The sequence below is a fragment of the Galeopterus variegatus genome, unplaced genomic scaffold, assembly GCF_000696425.1.
Source record: "Galeopterus variegatus unplaced genomic scaffold, G_variegatus-3.0.2 Scaffold1339, whole genome shotgun sequence".
Classification (NCBI taxonomy): Eukaryota; Metazoa; Chordata; class Mammalia; order Dermoptera; family Cynocephalidae; genus Galeopterus; species Galeopterus variegatus.
In genome coordinates, this window is record NW_007727450.1 from 145307 (window position 1) to 162590 (window position 17284).

A 17284-nucleotide genomic window follows, 5' to 3' on the forward strand; every position below is an offset into this window, starting at 1 on the left:
ATATTAAAGGACAAAGTAGTTTCTGTTCTGATTTTCAAGGTCTTGACCTGAAATAATGCTGGAATTCAGAGTATATCCTAAGTTTTTATGGGGTTTTTAAATACCTAATGGAGAATAACACCTCTTCAGCTTCTGCATTCAATTCTTTCTCCACTGCACTGAGCTACTCTAAAGCACTCTCCTTAAGGTAAATAACTGAGAAATTTGGGCCATTTGCACTTCTTTTGATTTAACTCTGAAAAACATAGCTATTTTAACAGTTGGAAATAAGATACGTTTTTATGAACAGTGAATTCCTTAGGGAAACCAGAGTTTCCCAGCTCTGATTTAGGGTATTCTAAAATATAGACAATTATCTCAAGTGATGTGGTGAAATTATCCCAAAAAGCAGACTGATTTTAATTTACTCTGATCTTAAATTGGTAATGCCATATGTACTTCATAAAAAGTAAAGGAGGAGGAGGAGGAAGCGACCTGTTACAAATTTCCCAAAGTTGAAAATTATTACTTGAAGCAGCACAGGAAAAACAGGCCTGGATTTTATGCCTAGTCTGAGCTCACATAATTGTAAACAAAATTCTTTTTCACCAGAACTTTACCTAAAGAAAATTGCCAACAAGGTGATGTTCATGTATTTAGCAGTTCTGAGCCACAGGAATAAATGACTAGGTAATATGCTGAGTATTTTATCAGAAAAGGTACAGTCTCCCTGCAAAATTGAAGGGCTTAGATGATGCAAATTAAATAAAAATTCGATGTTTTATTGAGTTTTACACCCTGTACATATATCATGCATTCTATAAACAACTCCTACTGAATTTATGGAAGCTTAAATTATTTAATCGGGGCTGCCCTCTCACACAGTCATTTTTGGGTAGGTCTCTCCGTTTTCAGGCATCCAAAACCTGTTTTGACAGTAAATAATAAAAAAAAGACCAATATTTAGCCTCCTGTTATAAGGACTAGTTGAACCTAACCTTATAATTAGGTTCCACAACCTGAAAAAAACAGAAAACATAATGAGGCAAGCTATAGATGTTGCAAAGTATAGTGATTAAAAGCATGAGTTCTGGAGTTGTGCTGATTTGGGAAAAAATGTAAACAATGCCAGCATAATGGATAAAGTGATTGTTTTATGTAATCGCTATTAAGAATCACATTCTTTCACTTTTATGGATTTTTTTTTAACAGCAGAGTCTACTCTTTGAAATCAAACAAGAAGCAGATCAGATAAACATAATTAAGAGTCAGCTTGAAGTAATCTAAGGGCAATAATCTTAGTCAAGTTCTCACAAGTAGTTTCTTATATAGGTTTGAGAATTTTTACGTTTAATGTTTTTGTTTGACGAAATTTTGCATCTTGTTACTTGCAGACATATAATAACATTGGGGTGTATATTGGCAGAGTTCTCAAAGAAGGGGGAAAAATGCAACCTAACAGTACAATGAGAATTTATTGCTATGAAAACACTCTAGAAACTATTTTATCATCAGGCTTCTTGCAAAGCTGACAAAGTAATTCAGCTCTTTGGAAAGCTGGACATCTAAGAAAGCACTAAGTAATGCTCTTATTTCTGACCAGTTGGGTTATTGTAAAAATAAAGGAAATAATCCCTCAAGAACTTAAGACTTTCAAATGACACTGCTCAGTCACAATTTCTGCACCTTCTTTTGTTTCTCTTAATAGGAACTCCATTCACCAACTCTGAAAATATCTACTTGTGTCCCAAGCACTCTACATATAACCCAGAATACTGAACAGGTAAAAAGAAGTTGTAGATTAGACTAGATCCATTTCTCTTCCTTTTATTTAAGTTTTATTCATATGTGTAAGCAATCTTTAGGACCTCGTAAGACTTTACACATTCACAAAATTTCAGGACCATAAAACAAGAAAGGGGATTCTCACACATAGGAATCAGCTCAACCCATTAAAAGGATGTGAAACAAACACTATGAATCAGATTTTTCAGTTTCATTGCCTACTCAATCTGATTGCTTTAGTTTCAGTGCAATTTAATTTTAGCCAAGGATATTCTAGTGAATTATGGATATTTTAAGGCTCCTTGATTACAGCCCAAATAAAGTGCCTAGATCTTGGATTGATTGAGGACATGACTTTGTGAGCGATAGTACTATAAGTTTACATTCTGATATAGGGTCAGATCTAGCCCTTCTCATAGGTGTATGATTTGAAAGACACACAAGGGTCTATCTCCTTAGCCTTTATGGCCTTATAAACCCACTTTTAGGATCATTCTTGAATGTAGGCAATTGTATGTTTGAAAGACATCTGTAATAGTAATTAAATACCATATTAACAAATATTAATTACCTATTTTAATTAACTATCTAGTTGCTATATATCAAAAAGTAAATTCTAGGGAAACAAAACATAAATACTCTAAGTTTGTGATTACATGGCAGGGGAGTGTAGGCGGTGTGGGATTTAGAGGATAGGAGGGAGAGAGATGGTATTTTAAGGAAACAGTTTCACCCAGATGAGGTGTCAGTCTGTGAACTCAGACAGTGAGGAGATAAATGGACAAAAACTGGTCTCTACACTTTCAGTAAGGAAAATGTGATGTTATGCAGAACGAATAAGAAGATTATTGATAAAATTTTCCTTACCACTTCCCAATTTGGCTTAGACTAGAGCCAGGTCAATTAGAGTCATGCATTTATTCAACAAACATTTTTGATTTCTAGTTTGGTTGAATACTTTTTGTTAAGTTTATTAACCATTTGCTTTTCTTCTTTTATAAATTGTTCATGTCATTTTTCTGTTACTGTGAGGATCTTTTTTCTTATGTATTAATGATATTGACACTTTTTCCATCAAAAGTTTACAAATGAGTTGGTTCTAGTGTTTTGTCTTCCTTTTAATGTTATTTATATCCCTCTCCTTCTAACACACTGAAGATTTAAATGTTTCAGCACACACACACACATTTTTCTTGTTGTGTCTCCTTCCATTTTTTTAAATGTAGGACATCCTTTCTAAACCAAACATTTAATAAATATTAAGCTATATTTTCTTCTAATCATGTGGTGACATTCACAGTGAAACAAATATTTTGAAATTCTCATAAAATACAGTTTAGGAAATGTGATGAAATGCTATGAAATGAGTATAATACAAGTACCTAGCACAGTGTTAAGCACACAACACATGCTTTCATATGTTTCTGAGACTGAAATCAAATCATAACATCATATGTCACCTTTCATGCAAATGACTCTAAAAGTTTCACTCTGAAAATTGTTCCCTATTATTATTGATGATTCCGAGGTCACTAAATAACTATGATTATATGCAGCTTTTATCTTTTCTTCACAGGAACTCCATTCTCCAACGGTGAAAGTCACTACATATCCACAGACCACTATTAGGAGATATATAGTACAAAACCCTGAACAGGTAAGATGCAAACTCTTGTCCCAAGATATAATCTCTTAGAACTTGATAGCTTAAACAAGAAGGGTGAGTTAGTTACCAGATCCTTAAAATCAGATTGTTAGACTTTCTCACAGTTATAAAGTGAATGTATAATCATTGGTATAAAAAAAAATGCCATCTTTAATTCCAGACAACCATGCACCCATACATTCTGACTCAGAGATGCAACATTTCCAAGCAGCTTGGGAATTCTTGGGTTGTAAACGCTTTCTACTAAAATAGCCTCACCTTTGTTTTACAAAGGATTTTTATGCACTTTGAACCAAAGAAAAGAGGGACAAAGTTCTTTCACAGGTTTCACATAAAAACTCTATCCACTGTTACATCAGGGGTTGGAGTCTTCAGTCTATTTAGATCTGCCATTGAGATATGGGGTAGGAAGAAGAGAATTAAAAGTCCAAAGTTTAAAAGTGTTCCCATGTCTTTGTTGCCTATGGTGTGTGGACTTTTGTGCCTAGCAATGAACTGTTTAGAAAATTACATTATTATATTTCTTACTAAGATACATAAACTTATGTTTCACAAACTAGGATATTCTCTGTTCCATTTTGAAGAGAAAGTTAAGAAAACTGGTTTTTTTTTTCTGTAATCATAAGTCTTCCTTGAGACATGTATACATACACACACACCTTCCTTAGCTGCAACAGGAGGTTTATAAGGTTATAAGGTCATCAGTTTCATAACTGGAAACAATGTGATCCAGACAGGAATACAGCAAGTCTTTGCTTTGCTCTTTATTTTTTTACTGCAGTATTACGGGAAACTATCTTCCACTCACATACAAGATAAAATAAATTATTTGCTTCAGCTGTGGAAAGCAAAGTTTTAAATCAGGGTACCCCTTGCTACTATTCTAGGGTGGGAAGGATGTACTAGTCTCTCACTAGTATCTAAATCATGTTTTCATGTCTCCTTAGCATAGGGTGGCTACTAGTTGTACATGCGTGTCTGTGTGAACCTATGTGCACACAGGTTCTGAGTTAGGGAGTGATTGCTTTGGACATTTGCTTGAGTTCTCATGTATTCATGTAAATATTGAAAGAGAATGATTACAGCTAAAGGAGCTGCCTGCTCCTTCTTTTGCAGAATAGAATGTTTAAACAATAAATCTGAAAAGTGGGAGGGGGTGGGGGGAAGATGAGGAGGGCCTGGGAGAGGAGAGTGTATCTCTTTCTCTTTTTCACTTGGCCACTCTACACTTTCCCCTTCTTCCTGCCTCTCTCTCTCTCTCTCTTTTTTTTTTATTTCTCTCACACATAAACTGGAAAATATGCATCCTTGGATGCATTTTACACTTGATATCTCTGGCTTTCAAAGAGTTAGGTCTAAATAACACTCTTTCCCCATAATGTGAGAATTGCTGTGCTTGTTTAGGATATATCCAGAGAGATTTGAAGTATGCAGTCATTTGGATTCCAATCCACTTTTTCAACAATACTCATGTGGCCTTGGATGAATCCTTATTCTTTAGTTAGTGGGGGAAAGGAACAATTAATATTTATTTGTTATATACTCCATGCTAGGAAATTTACATATTTTATCCCATTTAATCTTAAAAAGGTGCAAAATCAGAAGCACAGAGCAATTCAATCATTTACTAAATGAATAATTATCAAATGCCTATTATGTTCCAGAAATTTCCCTAAGAGCTGGGGATAGTGCAGTGAACAAAAACAAGGTCCAAACTTTCTTGAAACTTAAATTCATAACTGGCACAAAACCATTCAGTTACAAAGTGACCGATTTGGAACTGAAATTGAATAATGCACAGCTGGAAGAGAAATATTTGCAAATTAAGGACAATTGTCATAGGAAAGTGAATTAGGATCCAGACACTCACCTCTGCACTCCCTAACCCATCATGTAGTTACAAAGGCAGAAAAATTAGAAGTACGTAACATATTAGCCTTCTAAGAGCTCATTGTTATGGCTGTGTTCAGCTTACAGACAAGCAAGTAGTTTCTCAGGAAGAAAACCCAGCAGAGGGTTAAAGAAAAATGGTAATTTTAGAGCTTTTAACTCTTTCCATTACTGGGGAATAAAACAAATTTCAGGCCCTATGCTTTGTAAACAAAAATAATCTGAGTGGTTTTGCAAAGCAGCTTGAAAATCCTGTCTAATATATTCCCCATTTTATTTGTCTAAGTATATTCCTTTTTTGTTTGCTCTTTTAAGTCTCCCCAGGAAAAGATTCTAGTTTAATTACAATATTTATAATAATCTGAGTCTCCTAAATGGCAACTTTATCCTCTTTCACCTCCCAGCTTGTCTAATATTTATTTCTCCTCCCTGTAATTAAACTGATCTCAATCCACTTCTGTCATTATGATTTCCTTCTCTGTCTGTTTGGCCGTTTTTAATTTTGGTTGTTCCTGATCTTTCTTATTCTCCATTTGTCATCATTTTAGTCCAAAGAATTCTGCATTCTGCTTTATAACTTGATCCAGAAATAAAAGAAATACTTTTGTTCTATCAGTGGATAGAATCCAATTGATAATAATCAGTTTAATTAATTTTCCAGTTGTGGAGCTCCTGCTATTGGGAGGACACTGTATAGCCTTCAAATAGAAACAAGGAGATAAAACATATTTCCCAAACCAAAGGAGCTTATAGCTCCTTTCAGAAAAGGAAATAAGACATGTCAACAAATAGCTATGTAAAATACATGGTAGAATGTGTGATAGGTGCCCTGAGAGAAATACAGATAAAGTCTTATTGGAGTTCAGAGGTTGGACATAACACATTGGGGGGAATCAGGGAAGGATTTATTGTGGTATTTTTAACATTGTTATTAGCATCTTTTTACTAATAAGTAAACTAGTTTAAGTAAGTGTGACTTGCTCAGGTCTTCTGACTGAAATTCATCACTCTGTCTTTTCTGACAGCTCTTCTGGGGGCGGGTAATCTTTAACAAGATTTGATAGATTATTTGATATGGAGTTTAAAAGAAGAAAAGTTAAATATGTCCCTAAACTTTCCAGCTTGAGACACTGGGATTGTGGTGGCACAATTAAAAGGATTAAGAAGTGAGGGGGCTGGTCCAAAAGTAGTGAGTTATCTCAACTGATTGTTCACAGACAGTCACGGATCGAACTCCTTCTACTTTTCTCCCCCTTCTCACTAATCACTTCCTGGTTAGTCTTAAAAAAAGAAAGGAAGTGAGGGGGAGGATAAGCTGGTTTGGAAAAGAGGAAGATTGTGAGGTCTGTCAGAACCAGTAGCATTTGAGGTACATGGAAGGAAGATGCCCAACAGGCAGTTAGAAATGACTTGGAGAAAGGTCACACTTAAGATAGAGACACGGGAATTACTCCCCTTAAAGTTATCATTGAAGCTGTGAAAACAAGTGAGATCACTGAGGAGTAATGGAAAGGGTTGAGGTCAGAACCTTGAGAAATACCTTCTGTGAGGGAACAGAAGAAAGGAGTTACTTTCACAGGCAGAGAAGTTGTCAGAGAGGAATTTGGGCACAGAGTAACTGAAGCAAATAGAGAAAGGAGAGGTCAACCATCTCAAATGACCAAAAGGCCTTGGAGGATGAGGTTTGAGCATAGGGTTTGACCGTTAAGAAGGTGATATTTGAGAGAGCAGTTTCAGAATCCTTGTGGAGGCAAAATTCAGGTGCAAAACGTTAATGGGTAAGTAGATTAAAAGGAAGTGGAGGAAATAAGTGAGGATAACTCTTTTGAAAAAGATATTGGTTAAAGAAAGGAGAAATGGGATGGTAAGTAAAGGAGAAAACAGAATCTTGGAGACTTAGGAGAGTTGCAGATAAAGGGAAAGAACCAATAATAGGGAAAGCCAAAGATGCAACAGAGAAAGGAGACACATGGGATAAGACTCTGGAAAAGAAAAGAGGGGATAGGATTACAGGTACAGATACAGAAATGACTTCAGGAAAAAAGAAGAGTATATCTTTCTCCTTAATGAGCTGGAAGGCGTTTTTTGTGAGAGAAGAGATTTTTGTGGTGTGGAGGAAAATGGAAAGATCCCATTGGTTAGGTTATCTTGGTTTTCTCCATAAATCGAAGGAGAGTGAGGGAGCATGAGCACAGGGGGTTGAGGAAAATGAAAAGATTTGTAACCATAGTTCTAGAGAATTTGATGAAAGCAAGTATGATCACAAAGGTTGGAGTACTTACTTGAAGTTGGATAACTTGAACTTGTAATGAGCTAAATCAGGTTTTTTATTTTTATTTTTTTAAAATTTTCTCCAGCAAGGCTTTGTGGTCCGGGAACAGTACAGCAGATGTTGGGGATTACATACTTTGTTAGATGTGAGAACTACTGTCAGAGGTTCTAAAAGTAACAATTAAATTATAAGGGCAGCCATTTTGAAAACATCTGTTAATTTTTAGGGTGGATCCAGCACCAATTCAAATATACAGATTGAAACAAAAAAACAAAACAAAAAACCCTGCCAAAATAGTTAAACTGCCTTATCAGTTCATTTGTTGAGAAATCTAAAAACTCTGATTAAATTTATTTTGCTGGCTTGTTTCACTCACAGTGATTTATTCATATTAATATTTGGTTTTACTTTCTTATAGATTTGGGGAAAATAATAGTCCCCTAAATTTGGAGGTGTTTTTTTTTCAGTAAGTCATTTCAAATAATAAGACCAACATGTATTCTCGAGAGAATCAATATTGTTAGTGCCTAAACCACATTTCATCTTTAAAAAAAATAATGGTTCAGCATTTATAGTGAACTTTAGTTCGCAGAGAAGAAAATTTCATGCTTTTGCTAAATTTGTTTTCCCTCCCTGGGAAGGTGCTTATATCCCTAAGATAAACATCCATATCACCCCTTCTCACTAAATCATCTGTTCTTTCATTCTCTATGGGGTATTCAAGATGGATAAAGGCCCTGCTTTCAATAAGCCTACTTCTATATATTCTTAAACTTGAAATCCCAGAAAAGATCTAATGAGATTCTCAAAAATTATTTTAAATACAGTATGGATTTTAAATATTGTATTACTATTATTATTAAAAACCAATGCAATTTGTACTTTAAAATTACATATTAAGGTTCCTTTAAAATACATTATTTTACTTGATACAAAATACCCTGCATTACTATCCCTATAATAAAGAAACTGAGCATCAGGGAAGGTTTATGACTTCCTAAGTTTCCATAGTGATGGAGGAAGAACTAAAATACGGTTTTAGACTCGACAAATATTTCCCCATTATATCTACTTCCACTGATTTTAGTAGCCAAACCCAGTAGATTTGTAGTAGTCCAAATCCAATCCACTTTGTAATACTCACCTACTGACATCTCTGAAGCATTTATACTTTCGACCTCCTATTGCTCCCTGAAAATTTCCCTCCTCTTGACTTCTATGATATTTTTCTCTTCTGATTCTCAGACCTCTTAAGACATGTCTAGTTCTGTCATTGGTCTTCACTTGCCTTTTCAGCAGTTGCATAATTTTAACTAGCACTTCTTTTTTTTTTTTTCCTTTTTGTCTTTTTTCGTGTCCGGCAACGGATCGCAACCCTCAGTGTCGCGCCTGTACCGGACCGGGACCGGCAACGGGATCGCAACCCTCGGTGTTGCGCCCGCACCTCGCTCAGCCAGTGAGCGGGAACCGGTCTGTATGTGGGATCCGAACCCTCGGCGGGAGCGCCACCGCGCTCCCAAGCAGCGCACTGTAGCAGTGCGCCACCGGGCCGGCCCTTAACTAGCACTTCTAAGAAGGTGGTTCTGAAATCTATGTATGCAGTCTTGAACCCCCCCCCCACACCCACATAGTTCCAGACTTGTGTTTTCAACTGCATGCTGGGCATCTATACTTGAGTGCCCACCTGTACATTTTTTTGTAAAAGGGTATCTTTGGTAGTTCTTTGAAGTCATCTAATATATGTTAAAGGAATTAATGTGCACTATATACTTTGCTAAGTTTTATTATGAGGAATAAAAATATGAATCAGACCTAGATTCTAATGAGGAGCATGTAAAACTCAATGTATCTCAGTGTTTTTGTTTTTGTTACCATTGGCCATGTACTAGACTCCTCAAGTTCAGAATCTCAGAGTCATCTTTGAAAAGTACTGTCCTTGATTATTAGGGTTATGTCCTAACTGGTCTCCTCACCTTTACTCTTTGTCTTCTCTAATTAATCTTCCTGAAGTAGAATTCCATTCATCTCACACCCCTGTTTAAAAGCACTTAAAGACTTTTCACTGCTTTGGAATCAAGCTCTATCTACCAAGTATGTCCCCTATGCACAACTTACACTTTTCCAAACCTGTTGACTTGAATTATTTTGTTTCCATTACTTGGAATACAATTTTCTTCTATTTCCTCATATCCAGAGACCACCTTAAGCTTCTTTCAAATGCCACCTGATCCAAGTATCTTACCTGAGCACTGTCAGATGAAATTCAACTTTTCTTCTTCTGAACTCTGTCCTATATGTTCTTTCTCTGTACTTCTATGGACATTTGTCACTTGCAACCTTGTATTTCAGATGTTTGTGTTCATATATTACCTAGACTAGGGACTGGCAAAATTTTTCTGTAAAGGGCCAGAGAGTAAATATTTTATATTTTAGGATTTGCTGGCTATATAGGGTATCAGTCCTCTTCTTTCTTTTTCTTTTCTTTTTTTTTTACAGTGCTTTAAAAATCTAAATACCATTATTAGCTTGAAGACAGTACAATAACAGGGTGTCTGCCACAGTTTGATGAACCCTGTTCAATATTAAATGCTCCTGGTAATAAGTCTGATTCATGTTTGCATGCTTCATAGCACTGAGCAAAGTACATTGTGTATAGCAAGTACTCAAACATGTGCTACATAATGGCAAATGAATACCAAAGACGCCCTTTTATAAAAACAAACAAGCACAAAATAGCTTCTAGGGGAATCTTTCTAAATATATCCATCTTTAGACTTAATAATTCATCAACTAGTCAAATTTAGTCACTTGCACATCTGTTTTGCCAAAGTATCCAAGGAATATTTACTTAAAACACCTTTTATTCAAATTTGAATATGAGGTATTTAGTTTTTGGTTCAAGAATGTCTTGACTTCTCAACAACCAGTGTTTTAGTCCAGTTGTTCTAAGAGTATGTACAATAACAGACTATAAAAATGCTGGTTCATTTTGTTGATTTTGAAATGGTCCTAAATACATTAACTGGTAACAGGATTAGCCATCCCTCCTTCTGTACTGTTCCCTTATATTACAAAACTGATGAACACAATTTTTTTTTTTTATAACAAAACAACAAACAAACAAGCCCAGCTCTCCCTACCCAAGTAAAGACTCAAATGCAAACCAAAAGAGGTGAAAAGGATATAGGGCACATTACGTTTATTTTAGACGTTTGGTCTGATTCTTATTAGTCCTTCCCTGGTTTCTTTCAGATCTTGGACACATCACCAGCCTTTATTTCATTGGCTGACTGACATCTTCTAAGCACTTGGCTAATCCTGCAGCAATTTAGTTGATTATACAGAGATACAGTGGCTCTTAAAGCCTCTACTCTGTTCTCAATATTCAAAACATATGTTGTACTGACAGTCTTAGCCTTGATTATAATCACAAGTAACAATTGTACACTTCAAGGGCACCCAAACTGAGTTCCAGAAAAAATAAGTTAGTATAGCTCTGCTTACTTTATATCTTTGTATTGCTGAATTATGTTTATTTCGCATTTCTCCGATAACACTTTTGCATAGAAAGAAACCTGCCAGTGAACCCAGTTTAAATGAGGTTGACCTCATGCTTGTCTACCTCTGATGGAACTCATTATATCTTGCCTTAGGAACAGAAAAAAAAAATCTTTCCTCCTTCTTCTACTCTCCCCAAAAGACTTTGTTAGACCTGGTAAAATGTTGTAGGAGAAATCTGGATTGTTTGCTTTGATAAAATGGACTGTCTTTATTACTATTTCCTTACATCTGTTAAAACCTTATTAGAATGTCATTCCACTCTCCTCCTAAAGTCTGCCACTACCTCAGAGGCTATTAGAGACTGGATAGTTGCTTAACGTTTCTCTGAAAAGATACTTTTCAAAGCAAAACATAGTCTTTACTGTCTCTATAGGAACCACTGTCTCCATTCCTAAGAGGAAGCCATTTCATCCCAGGAAACAATGTCATTTATGAAAAAACAATTAGAAAAGTGGAGAAGCTAAATATGGATCAGGTGAGTAATATGTGTTTTAAAACTTGTTTTATAAGTGTATAATTTTGAATTATGAATATTTTAATAAAGATAAAATGACATTCAATTGTCAGGTGCCAGGCAAGACACCATGAGTTATAATAATATGTTATTATGTCCACAGCCCTTCATGCCATTCTTAATACTTTCAAATTTGTTTTTTCATGTGAAGTATTATTGTTTCCATTTTACTGAAAGAGAAACTGAAGTCAAGATATGTGAATTCACATGTAAAATTAATGGTAGAATCTGAACTTAATGTAGATATCCGACTGCCTTGTATGTTTCTTTTTAAACTGATCTCACAAAAGTCATAATTTAAAACATAATTTTTACTAATTCATTTACTATAAATGAATTTTAAATGAATAATTAATGTAAACAGATATGTAAAATACCATGTACTGTAAAAGATCTAGAAAACTAAAGTTTCAAGCCCCATTTAAAAAATTCCAGTAAGCTTAATGAGAGACCAAGTACAAGATACAAAACTGCAACAGGGCCGTGGTAATCCCATGGCCTCTAGAGATCCAAATCCTTCATGCAGAGTTGTTACTGTAACCAAAAAACGTTTCACATGGCTCTGCTCACTAGGCACAAGCATGTCCAGCCCAGGTAAAGCCTGGGACTTGTCTCTGGGACGTTCTTAAACTAGGAGAGTGTGTTAGTTTCTTAGGGCTGCTGTACAAAGTATCACAAACTGGGTGATTTAAAACGACAGAAATGTATTGTCTCACTGTTCTGTGGCCAGAAGTCTGAAATCATTGTGTGGTCAGGGTCATGATCCCCCTGAAGCTGCTAGAGAAGGAGTTCCCCCATGCCTGTTTTCTAACTTCTGGTAGCCTCAGGCATTCCTTGGCTTATAGATGCATCTCTCCAATCCTCTGTCTTCACGTGCATGTCTTCACATCGTCTTCTCTCTGCACATGTCTATGTCTGTGTTCAAATTTCCCATTTTCATAAGGACACCAGTTATTAGATTAAAGCCTATCCTAATGACTCCATTTTAACTTGATTACCTCTGTAAAGACCCTATTTTCAAATAAGGTCACATTCTGAGTTACTGGGTATTATGACTTCATATCTTCAGTGGGGGGTGTTACAATTCAACCCATAACAGGCAGTTAAATAATATCAAATTTTGATAACAAATTTTTCTCTGATACAAATGAAACTGACTAAAATATACTAGATATTTATTTTTACACTTCCTGGAATGAGAACACATTTTATTTTTATGAGCACTTGAATCTGGTAACAACTGCCTATAAGTGCTCATAAAAATAAAATTGCTTACTTGAAGCCAAGTAAAAATGAAATGGAGTAAACTCACAGAATCATAAACATCCAAATCTTTAAGATTTTGGTTTGCTTGGAAAGATAGATATAGTCTGAAGGTTTTGGTATGGTTTGTATTGAAGGCATATTTTCCAGAGGAGCAGCATAATATTTCTGGACATGATACAAAGTAGAAACATTTAATCAACTCTCTGTTCTTCAAGGGACATTTTCCTTAAGCTGTCAAATTATACCATCTGTCCTTTATCCAACTGAGCTGCTAAAACAATAAGTTTGACACATTTTAAATAGTAAGGAATGTTTGAGGCACATCATTCCATGCTACTTCCAGCTTCTTGTTTCAAAGAAAATAAACAGCTTTTCTAATTCTTGGTCTCTAGAGTAAAAGATTGAATATCCTGTGCATTATTATTGCTATGTAGCTGGAAGAAGAGAGCTCCTTTAAGAGAACGCTGATGCTGCTTACTGTTAACTTGAATGTTTACTTGTTTATGCCCACTTTTTCTTATTAATGACTTAAACAATTTGGGAGTTTGGAAGTGCCATGGAAGCTGCCCAAGATAAAAGAAACCACATAGATGGAACAAACTAAAACTGTTTTGCCCTAGCTGAGTTTCCTCAGTGATGGATATATGCTAGGACAACTGTATAAAGCAGAGTCTGAATGAACCTGCTTACTGTCACATGCGACCAAATCAAATAGGACTAGCTCTTAGGAGATGAGACCAGTCCAAGAAAAAAAACGTCTTTGTAGTGGAAGAGTGGTAAAATGGTGCCAGTTTCGAAATAATTCCGAATTCATATGATTTGTATTCTGCATAATTCTTTTTTTTCTATCAAAGAGAAAAAAATCTATGATAAATCAGAAATGTTTGATCTTTTGTACTTTGAAAATTCAGTTTATGATATGCTCCAAAAGTATGATTAATATACGAACATCTTGCTTTAGAACTTTTTGTAGTCAGGTGTAAGAATCGAAAACTGCAAACTGAAAACCTGCTAAGACTTCTGTGCTACCAATGAATAGTTCAGAAGCCAAATAGGGTCAGGGAAACTGCAAGGCACCCCAGATGATGGAAATGTCAGAGTTCTAGTCCAGAGTCAACTAATATATTAGCAAAGGAAGATGATCGAGAAATGGGTTTTATTTTCTTTATTGCCTTCTGTGGCTGTGTCCTTTCCAGGTATTTTCTTAACTTTTTTTTTTTCCTTCAGGAGAGATTCTACTTCAATAGTGTACAAGCTTCCCACTGAATGGTGGTCTTCTAAGACTGTCAGTGTGACTTTATCCTAATACAGTATATGAAAATATTTCATAACATAAAATAACAGATAATACATTCACCCCCCAAATTTGTACAAATTTGCTGATAGCATAGAGTTAGTTTCCTAATCTGTAAAGATCTTAGTGCTAGCATACTTGTTAAGTGAGTCGTGTTTGAAAAGAGTCTAGGGAAAATGATTCCATGAATTGATTCTATGACCTTTATTATCTATATGTCTACAAAGACAACTTCTATTTGTAAAATGTGCTTCTTTATATATTTTTTCTTTCTTTCAAAATATTTTTTGGATACATGAAAAGGTAATTTGTATACATGGTAGAAATATTCAAAGAGAATAAAAAGAATATTTAAAAAGTAAAAAAAAAGTTATACAGTGAAAAATAATGGACTTTGTTTTCCCCAGTTTCTCTTCCCAGAGGCAGCTACTCCTAAAAGTTTTTCGGTCTATGCATATAAAAGCAGTTGTGTATGTTTGTAAATATATATATGTACATTTTAAAAAATGTTACACCAGAGAGAACATGCTATATTCATTCTTCTGCACTTTGGGTTTCTTTTCATTTACTGTAGCTTGAAAATTATTTCATATAAAAATTTTAAAAAGTGAAATGCTTTACTATGTTAATGTAGATCAACTTTCCACAGTCAAAAGAAAATACAGCATTGAATTTATACTTTCAAAGTTAATTTTATGTGCAGGAATGTAGCATTTGATTCAAAATAGAGTATTTTTTCCTTTGAAAATAGGCTTCCAGATGCCTCTTATCAAAGTAGAAGAATAACAAAAGAATATAGCAAATTCAGATATACCTGAAACCTTCAGATATCTTTTCTTAGTCTGTGCTCTGTACTTATTAGAAAAAAAAAGCCATGACAAACAGGCAGAGAGCAAAGATTTAGTTTAAAAACAACATATTCCAGAATATCCTGAGGTAAGTACAAATTCAGCCTAATATCCTGAAAGAAATATAAGCTAGAAATCATGAGTTCCAGTCTCAGTTTTGCCATTAATTAGCCATGTCATTATAAGTATGAGAACCATCTTAATGAGCCTCAGGCTTCCCCCCCACCTGAAAATTTGGTAGGGTAGATGATGATAAGCTTGATGATGATGATGATGTAATGATGATAATAATAATAAATGTTTATTACCTACTTTGTACTAGGCTGACAAATATATGACACTAGACAATTTACAAACGTTAGTTCATTTATTCCTCGCAATGCAACGAGACATATTCTACCCCCACTTTTACAAATGAGGAAACTGAAGCTCATAACTGTCGCATATATAGTTTCCCAAAATCACAGAGCTAGTGGTAGAGTCAGAGTTAGAATCCATGTTTTCTGGATCTGAAGCTTTAATCATTGGCTTTAAGTCTTTTCTTTAAATTCATGCCCGATTTTCTTAAGCATAAGGACTTTGCTCCCCCACTGCGACTCTAATATGCTTCCTGACATTAAAAATCACTACATTATATTATTTTCTAATTTTACATTCACCTACATCTTCAGTATTATAGTATTATTATATAATTGGATACTGAAGTGCCTGTTGAATCATCAAAGAAAGATTAAATAATATTAATATTCATTATAGTTTTAGTGTTCAGTATAACTGGAATATTAATTTAATCAGAGCATGCATTCCCTGGCCAATCTAGATAAGTATTTGTATGGTCACAGCTGCCTGATCAAATAAAAATAGAATTCAGTACAAATTTTCCCAATGGAAAAATTTGAAATCATAATACATCATTAATTGAAACTAAATCTTAGGGTTTGAATTATTGTGTGGAAGAACACATAAATTTCTAAAAATGATTTCAGTTACTTTTTTCTTGATTAGTAATTTTTATTCTCAGTGACTGTTATTGACATGTGTATTTGCTTCAGGAATGCTATCCTCAGGTTCAGTGCCATCATCACATTGTCCAAGAGCCTCAGATCATCCACTCTTCACACTGTCAACAATCCCATCCTAGCCAGCAAATCCAAACCATCATGGGAAGTGATTCAATTTCTTCAAACATTGGAAATGAACTGTGCCATGGTGGATCAAACCAGATACATGAGCAGGTGAGATCAATCAACTGATTTATTGTCAAACTGAAACAACATTCATGAACTCTTCTCACACCATTGTACAGGTACCCACATTAAATTTTCATCAAAATATTGAGGAGTTATGCCACTGGTATTTGTGTTTTGGGATAGCATTTTTAAAACATTTTTTTCCATTTCTTCTCAGAAGACAAAACCATTCAGGTGCACTAATACTTTAAATCTAGAGGTAAGTTATGAACCGATTAATTTCTTAGCTGATCCTCGCTTCTAAAATCAGCCCAACAGTTTTGCAACATTAAATATTTTCATTTAAATCAAAAATGAATTAGAAATATTATCTAAGATGATTGTAATGGTCACATTTCACAAGCTGGAATTACTTCCTGTACGTCTTCTTTGAGAATGTATCATATTAACTCAAGTCAGAATATGCGTATATTTTATTGTATATTACATCAACAAAATAGAAACTACAACTTAGTTGCTAAGGAGAAATCTCCTGGGATACAATCCTCAGTGACTAATTTTATGTTATGAAGACATTGGAATCTTGTAAACATCTGCTAAACAAGTGTTAAAGGAAAAAAGATGTTCTTGTATCCTGGTAAAAATAACAATAATAACTGCAACAATGGGGAATCAGCCATATTTGTATTTTTTTCAGTTCTCAAATTGGCCTTTCTCACAGGCAACTCTTACTAAAAGACAAAAGAAAATAAGAAAAAATAAGGAAGCCTGCCTGCATAAGAATCTGATAATTTTATGTTAAATATACATGAGATTATTTCTAAGGACTGAAAGTTTGAAATATGTACTTTGGCCATATTGGTCAAAAAAAAAAAAAAAAAAAAAAACCAAAGATTTAAAATCCATGTTTTTCCCATTAAAAAAAAAGCCTAAAATTGTCTTCCCTCTGAGGATCTGCATGGAAATATTGACTTCTAGAATAACTCTAAAACACAATACTTAGGGTGTTGAATTTCTTA

The 17284-nt window shown here is 34.7% G+C and overlaps 1 protein-coding gene across 2 annotated transcripts in view; it reads left to right on the plus strand.

Moving 5' to 3' along the window:
• Positions 1-17284, plus strand: part of POF1B (premature ovarian failure, 1B) — a 71523-nt gene that overhangs the window by 11553 nt on the left and 42686 nt on the right. For both annotated transcript variants that reach the window (XM_008576365.1, XM_008576363.1), the window contains exons 3-6: positions 1688-1762; positions 3341-3421; positions 11527-11628; positions 16128-16310. In XM_008576365.1, coding sequence (XP_008574587.1) covers positions 1688-1762; positions 3341-3421; positions 11527-11628; positions 16128-16310 — 441 coding nt within the window. The remainder of the gene's footprint in view (positions 1-1687; positions 1763-3340; positions 3422-11526; positions 11629-16127; positions 16311-17284) is intronic.